The 23,163-nt window shown below is 40.4% G+C and overlaps 1 protein-coding gene across 1 annotated transcript in view; it reads right to left on the bottom strand.

Moving 5' to 3' along the window:
• ajap1 (adherens junctions associated protein 1) overlaps window positions 1–23,163 on the bottom strand; it is an 83,082-nt gene that overhangs the window by 29,496 nt on the left and 30,423 nt on the right. The window contains exon 2 of the mRNA XM_035737968.2: window positions 14,090–14,841. Coding sequence (XP_035593861.1) covers window positions 14,090–14,841 — 752 coding nt within the window. The remainder of the gene's footprint in view (window positions 1–14,089; window positions 14,842–23,163) is intronic.

Below are 23,163 nucleotides of genomic sequence, written 5' to 3'. Positions count from 1 at the left end.
ATACCCGTAACATGATGCAGCCACCACCATGTGTGCAAATATTAATTGGTACTAAGTGATATCTCGTGTTGGATTTGCCCCAAACATTGCTTTGTATTCAGGACAAAAAGTACATTTCTTTGCCACATTTTTTGCATTTAAACGCACCACTGGAGATACACCTCATCACTTGAACTGGGCCTCTGTTGCCTCCCTGTTGTGCAGTCTGTCTCTGCAACTTCTTTGCTGTCCCTCTGTCTGTCTCTCAGTCTCTCTGTCTGTCCAGACATTCGTCTGTCACTCTTGTCTGTCTGTGATTCTCCTTTTGCTCCTCTGTTGTCCCTTTGTCTGTCTGTCCGTCTTTCTTTCTATCTGTCTGTCATGAATAAGAATATGTACATATAAATATATGGATGAGCGATGGCGTGCGGCATAGGCAAGATGCACTAGATGGTGTAGAATACAGTGTATACATATGAGATGAGTAATGTAGGATATGTAAACATTATTAAAGTGCCGTTATTTAAAGTAACTAGTGATACCTTAATTAAGTCAATTTATTTAAGTGTCCAGAGATTTGTGTCTGTATGTTGGCAGCAGCCTCTCTATGTTAGTGATGGCTGTTTAACAGTCTGATGGCCTTGAGATATAGAAGCTGTTTTTCAGTTTCTCGGTCCAAGATTTGATGCACCTATACTGACCTCGCCTTCTGGATGATAGCAGGGTTGAACAGGCTCGGTGGTTGTTGTCCTTGATGATCTTTTTGGCCTTCCTGTGACAACGTGATATGTTGTGCAGACCGCATTACCCTCTGGAGAGGCTTGCAGTTGAGGGCGGTGCAATTGCCGTATCTGGCGGTGATACAGCCCGACAGGATGCTCTCGATTGTGCATCTGCAAAAGTTTGTGAGTGTTTTCGATGACACGTCAAATTTCTTCAGCCTCTTCAACCTCAGGAGGCTGAAGAAATTTGGCTTGTCACCAAAAGCACTCACAAACTTCTACAGATGCACAATCGAGAGCATCCTGGCGGGCTGTATCACCGCCTGGTACGGCAACTGCTCCTCCCACAACCGTAAGGCTCTCCAGAGGGTAGTGAGGTCTGCACAACGCATCACTCAAGGCCATCAGACTGTTAAACAGCCACCACTAACATTGAGTGGCTGCTGCCAACACACTGACACTGACACTGACTCAACTCCAGCCACTTTAATAATGGGAATTGATGGGAAATTATGTAAATATATCACTAGCCACTTTAAACAATGCTACCTTATATAATGTTACTTACCCTACATTATTCATCTCATATGCATACGTATATACTGTACTCTATATCATCGACTGCATCCTTATGTAATACATGTATCACTTGCCACTTTAACTATGCCACTTTGTTTACATACTCATCTCATATGTATATACTGTACTCGATACCATCTACTGTATCTTGCCTATGCTGCTCTGTACCATCACTCATTCATATATCCTTATGTACATATTCTTTATCCCCTTACACTGTGTATAAGACAGTAGTTTTGGAATTGTTAGTTAGATTACTTGTTGGTTATTACTGCATTGTCGGAACTAGAAGCACAAGCATTTCGCTACACTCGCATTAACATCTGCCAACCGTGTGTATGTGACAAATAAAATTGGATTTGATTTGATTTGAAGAAAGATGACTGAATAAATGCCTAATAGATCATTGGCTCATAATACCTGAAAGCCTTATGATCCACCCCCCCAAGTTCCAAAGGCTGAGCCTTAAATAGTGTATATGGGGTCATACAATAAGATTTGTAGTGATTCCTATGTTGAATATGTAAATAATATTTGCTGGTGTGTGGTATGTAATGAGGAGCAACAGGCTCTGCACTTGACACATTTATGAAATAGCTTATTCCAGATACTAATAAGCATGCACCCATTAAGAATATTACTGTAAAAATGGTTTAATCCCCAAGGATTGATGAGGAATTGAAAAATTGTATGGTCAAGAGGAATGAGGCAAAAGGAATGGCAAATAAGTCTAGCTGCACATGTGATTGGCAAACATACTGTTAATTAAGAAATCGCATGACTAATAAAAGTAGGAAATTGTACTATGAAACAAAGATGAATGATATAAATAATGATAGTAAAAAGCTTTGGAGCACCTAAAATGAAATGTTGGCAAAATGGCGAACTCGGCTCCATCTTTCATTGAATCAGATGGCTCATTCATCACAAAACCCACTGATATTGCCAACTTCTTTAATGATTTTTTAATTGGAAAGATTAGCAAATTTAGGCATGTCAACAAAATATTTGGAACTCTCACAGCCATGCATAACTGCACCAAATTATGAAAGACACGCATTGTAATTTTGAATTACGTAAAGTGAGTGTGGAAAAGGTGAAACAATTATTGTTGCTTATCAACAATGACAAGGCACCTGGGTCTGACAGCTTGAATGGAAAATTACTGAGGATGATAGCAGACCATATTGGCACTCCTATTTGCCATCTATTCAATCTAAGCCTACAGGAAAGTGTGTGCCCTCAGGCCTGGAGGGAAGCAAAAGTAATTCCGCTACGCAAGAATAGCGTAGCGGACACAAGTACCCTTTTCTGGCTCAAACAGCCGACTAATCAGCCTGTTACCAAGCTTTAGTAAACTCTGGGAAAAATTGTGTTTGACCAGATACAATACTATTTCACAGTAAACAAATGAACAACAAACACACTTATAGGGAAGGGCATTCAACATGTACTGTACAGCACTTACACAAATGACTGATGATTGCCTGAGAGAATGTTCGGATAAACAGATTGTGGGAGCTGTTTTGACATCAGTGCAGCTTTTGATATTATCGATGATAATCTGCTGCTTGAAAAACGTATGTGTTAAGGCTTTAAATCCCCTGCTATATTGTGGATCGAGAGTTACCTGTCTAACAGCACACAGAGGGTGTTCTTTAATGGAAGCCTCTCCAACATAATCCAGGAAGAGTCAGACATTCCCCAAGGCAGCTGTCTAGGCCCCTTACCTTTTTCAATCTTTAATAATGACCTGCCACTGGTTCTAAGTAAAGCCTGTGTGTCTATCTGTGTATATGGATGACTCAACACTGTACACGTCAGCTACCACAGCAAGTGAAATCACTGCAACACTTACCAAAGAGCTGCAGTCATTTTCAGAATGGGTGGCACAGTGTAGTCCTAAATATTTTAAAAACTAAAATCATTGTATTTGGGACAAATTATTCACTAAACCCTAAATCTCAACTCAATCCTGTAATGAATAATGTGTAAATTGAGCAAGTTGTCGTAGTCAAAACATATTGATGCAACAGTAGCTAAGATGGGGAGAGGTCTGTGCATAATAAAGCGCTACTCTACTTTGTCATGACGTTAGCCTGGGGGTATGTTTCTGACAGTCATAAATACCTCTCCCCCCTTTTTCCTCTCTCTACCCTACTGATATGACATTTGAAAATCCTTTGGTTAACATAGAGATTCTGGGAACATCATAAGGTGGGGGGAAATGAACCATATTCTGGTAATCCGACCACTTGAACATATGCGTTTGTACTTGAATATGAATGATGAATGAATATGATGTCAGTTCGGTTGTCAACTGAGACATTCTCATCAATGATAGGATGACATAAAATCTGCAGTGGAAAGTCTGTAGTTATCGGATTCACATGGAATTGTTGTTCAATTTAAATGTTTGAATACAAAATTATTGGTGAAGAGATTAAATGTAATTTTAGCTTCCAAATGAGAGATTTGGGTTTTCATAAGGTTAGGGCTCTTCTCAATCAGTGGCCCGCCCCTATGAAGAGACATGGGTTATAAAACTGTGAAAACCCACCCTTCTCCCTCCGCTATATAAAGACTTGACGAAAATGTAACCTCCTGTTCCGAGGATGTGAGGATGACGGTCTGATGTCAGAATGGTTCAGATAATAACTACAGAACGAAGCCAACCTCAGCATGAGCTTTGGTTGCGAATGGTATGAACTTTGAACTCTTATTCACTACGGAAGTGATACCTCCTAGCCATTGAGTTAGCAACAGCAGCTGCAAACGTGGGCTAGGAAAGAACAGACAGAGTATCCCGTCTACCACACAACGACATTACTACAACGAATCTAATTTACCAGCAGAGACATTCTTCAAAGGACAAAGGACTCTGTTGGGCAACACGGCCTTCCATCTACCACCAACCTACGGAAGCGCAGCTCAGAGTAAATATTTATTGCATTTTCCTTTTCCAAATGCACGGTAATTTAGAATGCATAAGATACTGTATTTACGATAGAGACATCAGTTCTCCCTTTGTTCCTCAGTCTTCCCACTCTTTCACTCAAACCAATCCCCCTTTTCTTTGTGTAACCAACTGTCATATCTGTTCCTTCCGCTAGGGATGTTTTCCTTTATGATGTCATTTGTAATCAAGGTATGATTCATTCTGTTTATATGTAAATCTGTGTGATTAGTTAGGCATTTAGTAAATAAATAATTAGACCGAAGTATTGCTGATTCAACTTATTAGCCAGTGTTCGTGAAGATTTTACAACTTTCAGATGAGATTGAAATAAGGTGACGATTAATATTGACTGTTATTGATGTAAAATATTACTAGGTCTTTAAGAGTTTATTCGGAAGATAACTGCTCTATAAATATTATTTTGTGGTGCTCGGACTTTCTAGTTAATTACATTTACATGATTAGCTCAATCAGGTAATATTAACTACAGAGAAAGGATTTTATAGAATAGCATGTCATATCACTTAATCCGGCATAGCCAAAGACACGACAACTTTCTTAACATCGATATCAACAAGGCAGGTCCTACAGGCCCTAGTTTTGTCACATCTGGACTACTGTCCAGTTGTGTGGACAGGTGTCACAATGAGGGACTTAAGAAAATTACAATTGGCCAATAAAAGGGCAGCATCGCTGGGCCTTAAATGTACACAGAGAGCTAACATTAATAATATGGATGTCAATCTCTCCTGGCTCAAAGTGGAGATGAGATTGACTTCATCACTACTTGTATATGTTGAATGCACTGAGCTGTCTGTTTAAACTACTAGCACACAGCTCCGACACCCATGCATATCCCATAAGACATGTCATCAGAGGACTCTTCACAGACCCCAAGTCTAGATCAGACTTGGGAGGCGCACAGACCTACATAGAGACATGACACAATGGAACTGTATTCCACATCAAGTAACTCATGCTAGAAGTAACATCAGGTTAAACAAACAGATAACAAAGACAACTTATGGAACAGCGAGGACTGTGAAAAGACAAACACACACGCATACACACACACATAACAACATATGCACTATACACACACATACACATGGATCTTGTGTTGTAGATATATGATAGTAGAGTAGTGGACTGATGGCACAAAATGTGTTTTGAAATGTAATGTAATGTGTTTACTTGTACAGTACTGGTCCAAATTTTGGGCAGACCTATAGGTTTTTCTTAATTTTTTACTATTTTCTACATTGTAGAATAATAGTGAAGACATCAAAACTATGAAATAACAAAGGTGGAATCATGTAGTAAACAAAAAAGTGTTGAACAAATTCTTTGAGATAATTCAAAGTCGCTACCCGTTGCCTTGATGACAGCTTTGCACACGCTTGGCATTCTCTCAACCAGCTTCATGAGGTAGTCACCTGGAATGCATTTCAATTAAAAGGTGTGCCTTGTTAAAAGTCAATTTGTGGAATGTCTTTCCTTCTTAATGCCTTTGAGACAATCGGTTGTGACAGGGTAGGGGTGGTATACAGAAGATAGCCAGCCCTATTTGGTAAAAGACCAAGTCCATATTATGGCAAGAACAGCTCAAATAAGCAAAGAGAAATGACAGTCCATCATTACTTTAAGACATGAAGGACAGTCAATCCAGAAAATTCCAAGAACTTTGGAAGTTTCTTCAAGTGCAGTCGCAAAAAAACATCAAGCACTATGATGAAACTGGCTCTTATGAAGACCGCGACAGGAAAGAAAGACCCAGAGTTACCTCTGCTGCAGAGGATAAGTTCATTAGAGTTACCAGCCTCAGAAATTTCTGCCCAATGCTTCACAGAGTTCAAGTAACAGACACATCTCAACATCAACTGTTCAGAGGAGACTTCATGCATCAGGCATTCATGGTCGAATTGCTGCAAAGAAACCACAACTAATGGACACCATAAGAAGAAGAGACTTGCTTGGGTCAAGAAACATGAGCAATGGACATTAGACCGGTGGAAATCTGTCCTTTGGTCTGATGAGTCCAAATTTTAGATTATTGGTTCCAACCGCCGTGTCTTTGTGAGACGCAGAGTAGGTGAACGGATGATCTCCGCATGTGTGGTTCCCACCGTGAAGCATGGAAGAGGAGGTGTGATAGTGTAGGGGTGCTTTGCAGGTGACACTGTCTGTGATGTATTTACAACTCAAGGCACACTTAACCAGCATGGATACCACAGCATTCTGCAGCGATACGCCATCCTATCTGGTTTGCGCTTAGTGAGACTATCATTTATTTTTCAACAGGATAATGACCCAAAAAACCTCCAGGCTCTATAAGGGCTATTTGACCAGAAGGAGAGTGATGGCGTGCTGTATCAGATGACCTGGCCTCCACAATCACATGACCTAAACCCAATTGAGATGGTTTGGGATGAGTTGTACAGCTGAGTGAAGGAAAAGTAGCAACTGCTCAGTATATGTGGGAATTCCTTCAAGACTTGAGAAATTCATTCCAGGTGAAACTGGTTGAGAGAATGCCATGAATGTGCAAAGCTGTCATCGAGGGTGGCTACTTTGAAGAATCTCAAATATAAAATATATTTTGATTTATTTAACACTTTTTTGGTTACTACATGATTCCATATGTGTTATTTCATAGTTATGATGTCTTCACTATTAATTTACAATGTAGAAAATAGTAAAAATTAAGAAAAATCAATGAATGAGTAGGTGTGTCCAAACGTTTGATATGTATATATATATATACAGTTATTTACATACACCTAGGTTGGAGTCATTAAAACTTGTTTTTCAACCACTCTACAAATGTCCTGTTAACAAACTATAGTTTTGGCAAGTTGGTTGGGATATCTACTTTGTGATATCCCAATTCCACAAGTAATTTTTCCAACAATTGTTTACAGACATTTTATTTCACTTATATCTCACTGTTTCACAATTCCAGTGGGTCAGAAGTTTAAATACACAAAGTTGACTGTGACTTTAAACAGCTTGAAAAATTCCAGAAAATTATGTCATGGCTTTAGAAGATTCTGCTGGGCTAATTTACATAATTTGAGTCAATTGGAGGTGTACCTTTGGACATATTTCAAAGCCTACCTTCAAACTCAGTGCCTCTTTGCATGACATCATGATCAAAAGAAATCAGCCAAGACCTCCACATGTCTGGTTAATCTTTGGAGCAATTTCCAAACGCCTGAAGGTACCACGTTCATCTGTACAAACAATAGCATGCAAGTATAAACACCATGGGACCACGCAGCCGTCATACCGTCAGGAAGGAGATGCATTCTGTCTCCTACAGATTGGACTTTGGTGCGAGAAGTGCAAATCAATCCCAGAAAACAGCAAAGGACCTTGTGAAAATGCTGTAGGAAACAGGTACAAACGTATCTATATCTACAGTAAAACGAGTCCTATATCAACATAACCTGAAAGGCCGCTCAGCAAAGAAGAAGCCACTGCTCCAAAACCACCATAAAAAAGCCAGACTACGGTTTGCAACTGCACATGGGGACAAAAATCATACATTTTGGAGAAATGTCCTCTGGTCTGGTGAGACTGTTTGGCCATAATGACCATCGTTATGTTTGGAGTAAAAAGGGGGAGGCTTGCAAGCTGAAGAACACCATCCCAACCGTGAAGCACGGGGGTGGGAGCATCATGTTGTGGGGGTAAATTGCTGCAAGAGGGTCTGGTGCACTTCACAAAATAGATGGAATCATGAGGCGGGAAAATTATGTGGATATGTTGAAGCAACATCTCAAGACATCAGTCCGGAAGTTAAAGCTTGGTCGCAAATGGGTCTTCCAAATGGACAATGACCCCTAGCCTACTTCCAAAGTTGTGGGACAATTGCTTAAGGACAACAAAATCTATGTATTGGAGTGGCCATCACAAAGCCCTGACCTCAAACCTATAGAAAGTTTGTGGGCAGAACTGAAAAAGCGTGTGTAAGCAAGGAGGCCTTCAAACCTGACTCAGTTAAATCAGTGAAGAGGAATGGGCCAAAATTCACCCAACTTATTATGGAAATGTCGTGGAAGGCTACCCCGCAACCTTTGACCCAAGTTAAACAATTTAAAGGCAATGCTACTAAATACTAATTGAGTGTATGTAAACTTCTGACCCACTGGGAACGTGATAAAAGAAATACAAGCTAAAATAAATAATTCTCTCTGCTATTATTCTGACATTTCCCATTCTTAAAATAAAATGGTGATCCTAACTGACCTAAAACAGGGAATTATTACTAGGATTAAATGTCAGGAATTGTGAGTAAATGTATTTAGCTAAGGTGTATGTAAACTTCTGACTTCAACTGTACACACAATACACACACTACCGTTCAAAGGTTTGGGGTCACATAGAAATGTCCTTGTTTTTGAAAGAAAAGCTATTTTCTTGTCCATTAAAATAACATCAAATTGATTAGAAATACAGTGTAGACATGGTTAATTTTGTAAATGACTATTGTAGCTGGAAACGGCTGATTTGTTATGGAATATCTACATAGGCGTACAGAGGCCCATTATCAGCAACCGTCTCTCCTGTGTTCCAATGTCACGTTGTGTTAGCTAATCCAAGTTTATCATTTTAAAAGGCTAATTGATCATTAGAAAACCCTTTTGCAATTATGTTGGCACAGCTGAAAACTGTTGGTCTGATTAAAGAAGCAATAAAACTGGCCTTCTTTAGCCTAGTTGAGTATCTGGAGCATCAGCATTTGTGTGTTCGATTACAGGCTCAAATTGGCCAGACACAGGGACCTTTCTTCTGAAACTCATCAGTCTATTCTTGTTCTGAGAAATGAAGGCTATTCCATCCAAGAAATTGTCAAGAAACTGAAGATCTCGTACAATGCTGGGTACTGCTCCCTTCAGAGAACAACGCAAACTGGCCCTAACTAGAATAGAAAGAGGAGTGGGATGCCCCGGTGCACAACTGAGCAAGAGGACAAGTACATTAGAGTGTCTAGTTTGAGAAACAGACGCCTCCCAAGTCCTCAACTGGCAGCTTCATTAAATAGTACCTGCAAAACACCAGTCTCAATGTAAACAGTGAAGAGGAGACTCTGGGATGTCCAGTTTCTGTGTTCTTTAGCCCATCTTAGTCTTTTATTTTTATTGGCCAGTCTGGGATATGGCTTTTTCTTTGAAACTCTGCCCAGAAGGCCAGTATCTAGGATGTAGCAACTACAGATTGCCCCTTTAAATCTATCAAAGCGTGCAAGTTTGGGCAAAAGCTTGTCCATTAGGACTATGAATTTTTATGCAGCTGTTGCAAGAGCACTTTTTCACTGGCTGTCCACTGGTTTCAAAAACGAATGATAGGCAGCTTAAACTTCTTGAATTCAACCATTATTGGATTCAAATACAAATTTAGATTTGTGAACAGCCATTTACAATAAGCACCGTCCATACAGTGCAAATAGCTAAATGAGAGAGCAGCAGTGTGATTCACATCAATGCTATGTAGATACCAATAATTAATAAGTGAGATCTGTAACGCCGTAGACTTCACCACTGCTGTCACCCTTACCTCCAAGCGTTTATTCAAGGTGGATAATCTTTGGATGCCGACAGCAGTCACACTATTGAATGACATAGCTTGGACTGTATGCCTACAAAACTCTATTCCTGCACTTTTCCCTCGATCCATCAAACACATTTGGTGTGTCATCATAGTGGTCTCTGACTTGTGGTCAGACTTTCTCAGGTGGAACAAACTTAAACTTGCGCCTTTTTCAATGCTGATTTGAATGTTATTGAGAAAACAGAGAAGTGTCAAAGATTTTTTTTTTGCAAACATCCTTTCTGAATTTGAAAGTAATCGTTGAAGTAATCATCTAGTTTTTCTAAAGTATCTGTAATCTGATTACAATATTTTTGCTGGTGATGTAACGGATTACAGTTACCATTATTTATAGATGACCATTGGTTTATAAAATACCTTATAACAGCCTAACTACATTCCTTAATGTTTTGGCTGTAGCCAATGGCTACATTAAGGAACTGGCAGTCTCACTCTCTCCCTCGCTCTCTGTTTTCTTCTATTGAATTCAATATACAAGCTTCTGTGTTTGTCAAAGAACGATGCTGGGACTAGTTTATGTGGATGCGGATAGAGTTCCAGCATTGTGATTTGTTTGACGGTGCCACACGCATATGCGTATCTTTCTGCCAAGAAGTGACAGGGTTTTTTTGCGAATGAAATAAGCAGGACTTTCCAGCCTTCAGTGCGGTGTCTATAAAAACATCTCAAGGATGATCAATGGAAACAGGATGCACCTGAGCTCAATTTCGAGTCTCATAGCAAAGGGTCTGAACACTTATGTAAATAAGATATTTCTGTTTTATTTTTAATAAATTAGCACAAATTCTACAAACCTGTTTTTGATTTGTCATTATCGGGTATCGTGTGTAGATTGATGAGGAACAATTTTTTAGAAGAAGGCTGTAACATAACAAAATGTGTTAAGAGTCAAGGGGTCTAAATACTTTCCGAATGCAATGGATATATATCACTGTACAGCACATATGTCAGAGTCAAGGCCCGCGGGCCACATCCGGCCCGCGAGAAGGTTTTTTACGGCCCCTGGGATGATCTTGATTTATTATTAGAACCGGCCCGCAGACCGCAGCAAGCCGGCAGCCCGCAGATCTTTTACACGCACCAATACTACATTTCCCACAATGCAACGGTGACGCACCGAGCAGTAGGCTGCTTCATTTCAATATTTATTGGCACAGCAGTTGTCAGCATCACAGTAAAATTAACTTTCAGATACCCATCAAAAATGGCAAAACGGAAGGTGGACACTGAGAACCGGGGTTTCAAACAAGGTGGGAGTCGGAGTATTTGTTCACGGAGGTAGCTGGAAAACCTGTGTGTCTTCTGTGTGGAGAAAGTGTGGCGGTACTGAAAGAGTATAATCTGAGACGACATTATGAAACGAAACACGCGGACAAAAACAAGAATATGGACATGGAACAAAGGCTACAAAAGGCAGAGGAATTAAAACGAGGCCTCAAATCTCGACAGGCTCTGTTCAAAAAAGCCAAATCACAAGGCCAGGCTGCTGTCAAGGCCAGTTTTATTTTGGCAGAAGAGATCGCTAAATCAGCCCGGCCATTTACGGAGGGGGATTTCATCAAAAACTGCATGATTAAAGTTTGTGACGAAGTTTGCCCAGAAAAAAGGCAACTCTTTTTAAATGTGAGTCTGAGCAGAAACACCATTGCCGAGAGAGTAGACCAGTTGTCCATCAATCTAAAAGAGCAGCTTGTGAAAAAGGGAAAAGATTTCATTGCATATTCCTTGGCTGTGGATGAGAGCACCGACATTTCTGACATTGCCCAGTTGTCAATTTTCATCCGCGGAGTGGACTCCAGCCTAAGCGTGACAGAGGAGTTTTTGGCTTTACGTCCTATGCATGGCACAACTACGGGCATGATTTGTATGAAGAGGTGTCAAGATGTGTAAATGAGATGGAGCTGCCTTGGGAAAAACTCGTGGGGTTTGACAACCGACGGAGCACCTGCGATGTGTGGACACAGGAGCGGACTGGTGGCGAAGATACGGGAAAAGATGCAAGAGGAAAACGCGACAGGTGAGCTGACAGCTTATCATTGTATCATACACCAGGAAGCGTTGTGCGGTAAAGCCTTGAAAATGGAGCATGTAATGAGCATCATCACGCGCACAGTTAACTTTATCAGAGCCAAAGGTTTGAATCACCGCCAGTTCAAGGCATTTCTGACGGAGTTAGAAATGGAGCATGGTGATTTGCCTTATCACACAGAGGTGCGATGGCTAAGCCATGGAAAGGTGCTTCAAAGATGTTTCGAGCTTCGTGAGGAGATTTGTCTGTTCTTGGACAGCAAAGGGAAAGACACAACACAACTCCGAGACGAAATGTTTCTGTGTGAAATGGCTTTTCTGTGTGACATTACGAGTCATCTGAATGCAATGAACTTGCAGCTGCAGGGTCGGGATCGTGTCATCTCTGATATGTACAGTACAGTGAAGGCATTTAAAACCAAACTGACTCTGTGGGAGACGCAGATGCGGAAAGAAAATTTGAGCCACTTTCCCAGCTGCCAGACCATGAAAGAGAAGCTCTCTACCAGTGCGTTCCCGAGCGCACAGTTGGCTAAAAAATAGGTATGCTTGCCGCTGACTTTCGACGCCGATTTGCTGACTTTGAAGCACAAAAAAGCAGGTTGGAACTGCTCGGTAACCCATTTGCTGTTGACGTGGAAAGCTCACCACCAAACCTCCAAATGGAGTTGATTGACCTCCAATGCAATGATGCACTGAGGGCAAAATATGCGGCAGTGGGTGCTGCGGAGTTCGCCCGTTTCCTCCCGACACAATGCCCCAGCTGCGCATCCAGGCTGCTCAAACGTTGTCTATGTTTGGCAGCACATACCTGTGTGAACAACTGTTTTCTTTGATGAACTTGAACAAAACATCACACAGAAGTCGACTTACTGCTGAACACCTCCACTCAATTCTGAGGATTTCCTCAGCTCAGAGCCTTACCCCGAACATTGATGAACTTGTGGAAAAGATGGGACACCACCAAGTATCACCCTCAACCTCAAACAAGTGAACATTACTGTGCAATCACATATTTAGAGTTTTTACTCAGTTCAAGTTTAAAAGTTAAAGTTTAATATTTGTTTTCACTGCATGTTACTTCTCCTTAAACAAAGTGTTGTTTTTGATTAATAGATTTTTGCACTTTATTTTATTGTATTTCAATCCAATTATATTTTAAAAATATTTCAGTTGAGTGGATGATAGAAAATTGCTATTATTGTTTTTTTCTTTGAAGTAAATTTAGCCCACTTTTGCTAAAATAGAAAATATAGGCTACTGATGGTGCCTTGAATACCGGTTTCTTTCATTTAATGTTCATGTTATGGGGATTTTTATATAAAGGAAATTTGTCTTTTGTGTCTGTTGAAAATTAAAGATTACTGACAGAGCCATAAGAAAATATTGCTTTATTTATCTGATCATATTGGAATATATTTGTTAGGTTTTCAGTAGGTTCAATTAGGTTCACTAGACTATATGCGTCATTTAAAAATTTTTCAATGAACATTCGAACAGTCCGGCCCTCGGCTTGTAGCTAAATTTTTTATTTGGCCCTCCGTCCATTTGACTTTGACACCCCTGCTGTACAGTGATGCACATATATTTATTTATTTTTGTTAATTTCAACCATAAAATATGGTCTTTGTTGTGACTGGGTGTATTGGTACACCATCCAAAGGGTAATTAATAACTGCAACATGCTCGAAGTGATATCCCCCCCCCAATGAATCGATACGTAGCTTTCCTTGCGAACCTCCCTGGTTTTTGTGGTTAAATCTGTGTTTAAAATTCACTGCTCAATTGAGTAACCTTACATTTGCATTCAATTGCCACCGCCTGTTGCACACAACAAGCTTCCATTCCCCCAGTCACAAGGAGATTTATGGCTGATTTAAGATGAAATCGTCAACCCTGTTATTTTATTTGGCACTGAATAGGCACTTTCTTTAGTCATTATTTTATTTAAACCTCTTGAAACAGAATGCTAGAATTGTTTTTTTTACTAAGTTACACATCTCAAAAGGCACCGAATTGGTAGATCGACCCAATAACATCCTACTCTCCTACTGTCTTTCTGACTATTCTAGCCTTGACAAGCCAAATCCAACTCCACTCCTTCAAGTAGGACTATTATTCACTTAACATTGGAATGCTTAACAGGATAGGAATACAAATGAAAGAGTTTTAAAATAGCATGCTCATAAACAGAGGAGAGAAGTTTTACCTGATGTGTCTCCATATGGCTTTGGTGGTTTGACAGTCTCCCCTAGACTGACACTGGCCTTGGTGGTGCTCAGCCTTCTGGGGTGAGGGGTGGTCACCACTGCGAACGTCTTCTGGGGGCTCTTGGTGGTTGTGGTGGTGGTGGTGGCCATGGCAGTGGTCAAGGCCTTGGTGGACAGTGTGGAGTTGGCCGCCGTTTTACCCTCACCGTTCTCAAAGTTGTCCTCTGTCCCCGTGGGTCCCCAGTCGATATATCCGGCCACCGTCGTGGTCCTGCCGTCCTGAGATTTGTCATCGCTGTCCCATTTCAGCTGCCTCCTCGCCCTCAGTAACAACCTCACCACGTCTGTTTTGTGCCCCATGGGAAGATCTAGCACCGCTGCTAAATCTCCTACCTCGGTGGATGTGTATTTCAACCAGCACTCCTTACATGGCTGTCCTTTATGTGCCAGTCTCCTGTGCTTTTGACCCCTGAACTTTGGCCCTGGCCCTCCCATATTGGCTGGCGGTGGGACGGGGTTGAGGAGCCGGCGCGCCGGCGGCCTCACTGTCCTCCAATGGAGCATGTTGGGAGTATCCCAGAGGGGCGCCGAGCGGGGCCGGGGACGAGGCACAGGTTTGGGGATGAGCTTGATTCCTAGGCCCTGACTGAGGGGGCTACACAGGGAAAAATCCAGGGTGAGGTGGGTCATGGCCAGGAGGATCCACACCCGAAGCCCTACACAGCTCACCGGCCGTAAAGCCGACATCTGACTGGGGAAAAAAGGACAGAGGAAATTTTAGATTTCGCATTGGTTCACATTTAAAACCAAAAGGGATAGTAGTAGTTTTGTAGATGAAGGGTTGGTTTCCCAGACATGGATTCAGCCTAGTCCTGGACTAAAAAGCACTTTCTATGGATTGAACATGTTTTTTAGTTCAGGACTAGACCTAATCTACATTTGAAAACCATCCCAAAGTGCTTTTTAACTGTGAGATTGACACCACTGAAGTTATGTTGATGGAAATCTAATTACCTAGACGATGAAACTGTTCTAAAATGTATGTCGATGTAACATTGTGTAGGTCTGCATCTGTATTCCGCACTGACCTGCTTCAGGCAACTTTCTGCTGTTTGACTAAGTCAACTCTGGCAAATTGAACTCCGATAATAATTTGTTTAGCGGAGCACCTGACATTACAAAGGTCAAACACAAAATAAATGGTGTAATTCATTTTCAAAGATTACGGCTTTAACCTCTATTGCTATGTCCTGTCAAACGCAGCAAGGATTTATCCTTGATTTTAGAGGTTTACTTTTTCAATCCCGCCATGATTAACTGTCGAAGAACAAGGTCAGCCCTATTTTAGCTGATCATAATATTCAGCATAATCATATAGTATAGAATGTCATCTTGATTCCCAAAGGGCAATTTGAATATGCTGCGAGAGCACTGAAAGACGTCATATAATATAAAGTCAGAGTTAGACATGGCTTGATGTGAATATGATATTGAATATGAAAACGTAAAGCATACACAGCGAGGCGACTTTGTGCTTATAAAATATCAACAACAGACTTCAAATCGCTTCCGTATATGGGTATGTCTCAAGGGAGGGCATGGTGGTCATATTGGCAGATTTTAACATTTTGTTTTTGTTGTTATTGATATCTGTAAACAGGACACCGCCCCACTACTACCTTTTACATTAAAATTAATACATTTTGTATCACTTTAGTCATCATCGTCATTAAAACTGAATTCATACTAGTATTGTCTCAACAAAAAGAGTTATTTAAAACCTTTACATTTTAACAACTGTGAAATTGTACCCTGTTCACAAACCTTCACTTATTTCACAATCCTGACTAGAACATAAAGAAGAATTGATCTGCTGAGTGCAACCTTCTATGACCACGATGTGACAAAGCAAAACTTGATTCCAGAGGGAACAACCTCATCATGAGGTATCTCTAATCGTTATTGTTCTTGGTCAATTTATGTCAGCACCAAGGCGTTGCAGAACAAAGCAGGTATTGTAGTGAATAGGTACACTGTCGTAAGGGGACATTACATTTTCAAGACAATCAACAACTTACAACAACTCATTTCGTATCATGACTTCAAAAAAATGTTTCAGTACTTTAGGGTTAATTGCTTTAACCTTTCCATCTTTCCATGGACCACCTTTTTAAGGAGCAAATGTACAGTTGAATTGCACAACTAAATCAGGACTACTGTAAACAAAGTCACGTTAAAAGAGGCAACCACCCACCCACTGAATCATGAGACTGTAAACATAGTGAAAGTAGAATGAGGCTCTGCACACTAACCAGCAGTTGTTTTCCATGCAAGTTATTAGAATCACAGTCATCATCAAACATCAAAAAAGCAAAAATGCACAGTGGAGGAAAAATAACTGTAATTCATTGTGTGAGGTCCTTTTGAAGTTCTGAGAGAATACATCAAGTTTCTCATTGGAAGTCCCATATGGCGGCGCACAGTTGGCCCAGCATCATCCGGGTTAGGGGGGAGTTTGGCCGTCATTGTAAATAAGAATTTGTTCTTAATTGACTTGCGTAGTTAAATAAAGGTTAAATAAAAAATAAATGGTAATGTCTGGTGACTTGGATTGGTCCTGCTCTCAAGCCAAATTGTGTTAACTTCCTAAAAAATACACTTGAAGTGAATCCATTCTCACCTAAGACTATTGACTGAGGGCTCTGGAATGAGTATAATCTCCAATAAGGGAAGCAGTTGTTTCCCGTCCTGAGTAATATCGATTCTAGCAGGGCATGGGAATGTTTAATGACCACCTTGGTTCAGCATGTACCTGCTCTACTGGGTTCCAACACAGCCACAGGGAAGAGTGTTCTGTTACAGCCCTATCTGAGTGTGAGTTATCATGAGTATTAAAGGGAAAGGGTTGTTGTACAGATGTAGGATCTTAATTTTGAACATTAAAATTGAACATGTTTCATAATTTTTTTTAGGCTAAATTGATTTTATTGATGTATTATATTAAGTTAAAATAAGTGTTCATTCAGTATTGTTGTAATTGTCATTATTACAAATAAATAAAATAAAAAAATTGTCTGATTAATCGGTAGCGGCTTTTTTGGTCGTCCAATAATCGGTATCGGTATCGGCATTGAAAAATCATAATCGGTCGACCTCTACTCGAGAGGGCTTAAGAGGGTTGGGCCAGTAACCAGAAGTCGCTGGTCCGAATCCCGAGCCGCCAAGGTAGAAAAATCTGCCGTTCTGCTTTTGAGCAAGGCAGTTAACCCCCAACAACTGCTGACGTGGATGTCGACTAAGCAAGCCCCCCACCTCTCTGATTCAGAGGGGTTGGGTTAAATGCAGAAGACACATTTTGGTTGAATGCATTCAGTTGCAACTGACTAGGTACCCCCCTCCCATCCCCCTTCCTTAAATCTAGATGTGCCGAAAGTGTCATTTTAAAACAAAATAAATGTACATTTTTATTTACTCTGCCATTTTTTAAATCATATCCCCGTCCTTGACTTTTCCTAAATAAGTATACAGTAAATAACACACTGTTGTTGTTAGAATCTTAATATTATAAACAAATTGTGTTATAAGCTGTTATAAGAGGACATGGAACGCCAGTCATCGAAACTACACCTAAACTATATTGAAACTAATTTCAGACACATAATAATAGAGATAAAGATTAAATTGACAATAGTCTAATGGGTGACAACATTATAAATTGTTACATTTTATAAGAAAAATCTGATTAAGATCGCAGCTTGGAATTGACACAGAGGCAGGGAAACAGAGTTTCCAAAAATGTACTTTTTCAAGTCCTCCTACAGAGTTACAAGCAGGTAAGACGTTTTGATGTCTATATAGTTTCAGAAAGAGCAGATTTGGCAGTTTCCAAATCACCTATCCTTGCTAAACAACTCTTAAAAATGCTGTGATTCCATGCGCTCCACACGTGCACACTCCAAACATAGTAGTCTGTGACTAGTTTCAGGAAACTAGGTGTATGTAGCACGTCACTACTTTAGAGGAGGCATTTGAGAGTAAACATACATTTTCGATAAAAATGTGTTTTTTTGGCAGAAATACCTTCTGGAGCATGTGAACTTCCATGTGCCTTAATAACAAATGTGAATGCCATCTGTAAATATGAAAAAAATGTTAAATTAAGAGCCTAGATGGTTTAGCCAAGGAAAAAGACAGGAAAAAAGTTTTGAAATCAGTGGAATGCCCGGTGGAAGCTGAGTATGATAGCTAAGGAAATGCCGAAAATACTGCTGTTTGATTGCAAATATGTGGATGGAGTCGAAAAGAGAACCCACAGAAGGCTGTTGTATAAATCAAATCAAATCAAAAAGTATTTGTCACATCCGCCGAATACAACAGGTGTAGTAAAAGGGCCCTTAACCAACAATGAGATTTTAAGAAAGATACATGTTAAAGTATTTACCAAAATGAACTGACGTAAAAAAAGAAATACATTAAAAATTGAAATAAATGAAAGATAAATGAAAGAGTAGCGAGGCTACAGTTGAAGTCGGACGTTTACATACACTTAGGTTGGAGTCATTGAAACTCGTTTTTCAACCACTCCACAAATTTCTAGTTAACAAACTATAGTTTTGGCAAGTCGGTTAGAACATTTCCTTTGTGCATGACACAAGTTATTTTTCCAATAATTGTTTACAGACATATTATTTCACTTATCACTTACCACTGTATCATAATTCCAGTGGGTCAGAAGTGTACATACACTAAGTTTACTGTGCCTTTAAACAGCTTGGAAAATTCCAGAAAATTATGTCATGGCTTTAAAAGTTTCTGATAGGCTAATTGACATCATTTGAGTCCATTGGAGGCCTGCCTTCAAACCCAGTGCCTCTTTGGTTGACATCATGGAAAAATCTAAAGAAATCAGCCAAGACCTCAGAAAAACAATTGTAGACATCCACAAGTCTGGTTCATCATTGGGAGCAATTTCCAAACACCTGAAGGTACCACGTTCATCTGTACAAACAATAGCACTCAAATATAAACACAATGGGACCACGCAGCCATCATACCGCTCAGGAAGGAGACGCATTCTGTCTCCGAGAGATGACCGTACTTTGGTGCGGAAAGTGCAAATCAATCCCAGAAAAACAGCAAAGGACCTTGTGAAGACGCTGGAGGAAACAGATGCAAAAGTATCTACATCTACAGTAAAACGAGTCCTACGTATATCGACAGCCTGAAAGAACGATCAGCAAGGAAGAAGCCACTGCTCCAAAACCATCATAAAAAATCAGTTTGCAACTGCACATGGGGACAAAGATTGCACTTTTTGAAGAAATGTCCTCTGGTCTGATGAAACAGATAGAACTGTTAAAGCTTGGTCGCAAATGGGTCTTCCAACTGGACAATGACCACAAGCATACTTCCAATGCTGTGGCAAAATGGCTTAAGGACAAGGTATTGGAGTGGCCATCACAAAGCCCTTACCTTAATCCTATAGAAAAATGTGCGAGCAAGGAGGCCTACAAACCTGACTTGGTTACACCAGCTCTGTCAGGAGGAATGGAACAAAATTCACCCAACTTATTGTGGGAAGCTTGTGGAAGGCTACCCAAAATGTTTGACCCAAGTTAAACAGTTTGAAGGTAATGCTACCAAATACTAATTGAGTGTGTGTAAACTTCAGACCCACTGGGAATGTGATGAAAGAAATAAAAGCTGAAATAAATCATTCTCTCTACTATTATTCTGACATTTCACATTCTTAAAATAAAGTGGTGATCCTAACTGACCTAAGACAGGGAATGTTTACTAGGATTAAATGTCACGAATTGTGAAAAACTGAGTTTAAATGCATTTGGCTAAGGTGTATGTAAACTTCCAACTTCAACTGTATATATAGGGGGTACAGGTACAGAGTCAATGTGCGGGGGCACAGGTTAGTCAAGGTAATTAAGGTAATATGTACATGTAGTTAGAGGTAAAGTGACTATGCATAGATAAGAAACAGATAGTAGCGGCAGCGTAAAAACAGGGATGGGGGGCAATGCAAATAGCCTGGTGTAGCCATTTGATGAGCTGTTCAGGAGTCTTACGGCTTAGGGGAAGAAGCTGTTAAGAAGCCTTTTGGATCTAGACTTGGCGCTCTGGTACCACTTTCTGTGCAGTAGCAGAGAGAAAGATCTATGACTAGGTTGGCTGAAGTCTTTGGTAATTTTTAGGGCTTTCCTTTGACACCGCCTGGTATAGAGGTCCTGGATGACAGTAAGCTTGGCCCCAGAGATGTACTGTGCCGTACGCAATACCCTCTGTAGTGTCTGGCGGTTGGAGGCAGAGCAGTTGCCAAACCAGGCGGTGATGCAGTGATGGTGCAGCTGTAGAACTTTTTGAGGATCTGAGGACCCACGTCAAATCTTTTCAGTCTCCTGAGGGGGAATATGCATTGTTGTCTCTCTTCACGACTGTCTTGGTGTGTTTGGACCATGATAGTCTGTTGGTGATGTGGACACCAAGGAACTTGAAGCTCTCATCCTGCTCCACTACAGCGGCGTCGATAAGAATGGGGTTGTGCTCAGTCCCCCTTTTTCTGTAGTCCACAATCATCACCTTTGTCTTGATCACGTTGAGGTAGAGGTTGTATATCCTGGCCCCACACGGCCCGGTCTCTGGCCTCCTCCCTATAGTTTGTCTCATTGTTGTCGTTGATCAGACCTACTACTCTTGTGTCGTTGGCAAACTTAATGATGGTGTTGGAGTCGTGCTTGGCCATGCAGTCATGGGTGAATAGGGAGTACAGGAGGGGACTAAGCATGCACCCCTGAGGGGCCACTGTGGTGAGTATCGGTGCGGCAGATGTGCTGTTACCTACCCTTACCACCTGGGGGTGGCCTATCAGGAAGTCCAGGATCCAATTGCAGAGGGAGTTGTTTAATCCCAAGGTCCTTAGCTTAGTGATGAGCTTTGAGGGTACTATGATGTTGAACGCTGAGTTGTAGTCAATGAATAGCATTATCATGGCGGTGTTCCTTTTGTCCAGGTGGAAAAGGGCAGTGTGGAGATTGCATCATCTGTGGATCTGTTGGGGAGTTATGCAAATTGGAGTCTGTCTCCAGATTAAATCTTCAAGCTAAGGGCAACCATGGCATCATTGACAGAGAGGGAGAAGTCTTCATCCATGTATACAGGTAAGAGTCTAGCTAGCTACATTATCAGATATTATACGTTTCAAATTTTGTCAGAAAGTTCAAGCGTACTGTTAGCTAGCTAGCTAATGTTAGCTGGCTGGTTCACTAGCTATGGTTATGTGCATGATCTGTGTAGTAAGATTATTCATTTCTCAGAAAGCCATTTGCATTGCTAGTTATAGCCTAATGTTAGATAGCTGGCTAACATTGAACCAAGTTGGTTAGCTTTAGCTACCTGCAGATTCATGCATGGTGGCTAGCTATGACAATCAGTTCGTATTGCTAGTAGTATCAATTTGGATTATTGCCGCATTCAAAACAACTGGAAACTGGGACCTCGGAAAGGTCTGACTTCCGACTTCAGTGCGTTCAAGACAACTGGGAACTCAGAAAAAAAATACTACAACTGGGAAAAATAATTTTCAACGGTCATCCAACTCTGAATTCTCTCTTGGAAACTCGGGCTTCCTTCTAGAGCGCTGCATTTCCTACCTGAAGCTGACTGATGTTAGAATTTGACCTCATATTTTTGCAAGTTGCCAGTTCCCAGTTGTCTTGAAAGCACCATTACGTTCATTGTTTATCTAGCTAGCTAGCTACATGTCTAAACAATGATGATTACATGACCAAGTTAGCCAGGTTTATCTATTGAATTTCAATTTTGATATTGCTACTATGCAAATAACCATTTCACTGTACCGTTTACACCTTCTGTATCCTGTACATGTTACAAATAAACTTTTATTTTATTTGATATAGACTAATGTGAAAGTCAGATTAGGATGTAGGCCAAGGACTAGATAAAGTGCATTTTTGCTACTACTTTCACCACTTTTAGTCTTGAAACATTTGGTTCTTTACTACACTACCTTACTCTGTTTAGCACATGACCTCACATGTGAATCCTTAAAGAGATGGGTGGGGCTAAGGCTTAAGACGGTGTGAACAATGCTGATTGGGTGTAGACAAAGAAAAGCTCTCCAGTAGGTGTCCCAAAATATTCAAGGTCCATTTTTTTGAAGCAGAATTACTTTCCCATTGTTCCTCAACTGCAGTGGATGAATAACCATTATCTAGCTCCGAGTCTCTATTTTTATCCAAAGTAAAAAACATAATTTTAAATTTTGCTACATTGTGCCAAATTGAGCCGGTGAGTCATTTCAACTCAAAGTATTTTATTCTGTTCTTAGTGAAATGCATTTTCTTAGACCTGCGTATAAATAATTAATAATGAATGATCTTTGCGATGGTGTTCATAGACAGAGCAATGGATGCAAGGACTAAACATCCATGGTATCAACATAATAGTTTTAAAGTATTTTGAGGATATATAGTGTTTGCTTACATTTACTTTGTTTACAAACATTGGAGTAAAACAAGCTTATATTTTGTGTTCGGGTGGGGTACAAAAGTTTAACTAAGCTCATGAGGCATTTATAAGTTATATTCTTCAAGAATCAGTGGGTGCAGCAACTCCTGATTGCCCCTTTAAGTGTTAAGCCTTAGCCCCACCCATCTCTTTAAGAATTCACATGTAAATGCATGACCAACTGTCAGCATGGTCAACCCCTATTATCTCAGCCAATTACATCATGGCTATATAAATAAAGTGCATTCGGAAAGTATTCAGACCCCTTTCACTTTTTCCACATTTTGTTACGTTACAGCCCTATTCTAAAATGGATTACATTTTTATTTTTCCCTCATCAGTCGACACACAATACCCCATAATGACAAAGAAAAAACCTTTTTAGACATTTTTGCAAATGAATTACAATAAAAACTGAAATATCACTTTTACATAAGTATTCAGACCTACTCAGTATTTTGTTGAAGCACCTTTGGCAGCGATTACAGCCTCAAGTCTTCTTGGGTATGACACTACAAGCTTGGCGCACCTGTAT

Source organism: Oncorhynchus keta, chromosome 27, assembly GCF_023373465.1.
Source record: "Oncorhynchus keta strain PuntledgeMale-10-30-2019 chromosome 27, Oket_V2, whole genome shotgun sequence".
Classification (NCBI taxonomy): Eukaryota; Metazoa; Chordata; class Actinopteri; order Salmoniformes; family Salmonidae; genus Oncorhynchus; species Oncorhynchus keta.
Note: the sequence above shows the minus strand (reverse complement) of the source record. Positions and strands in the feature narration are given on the sequence as shown.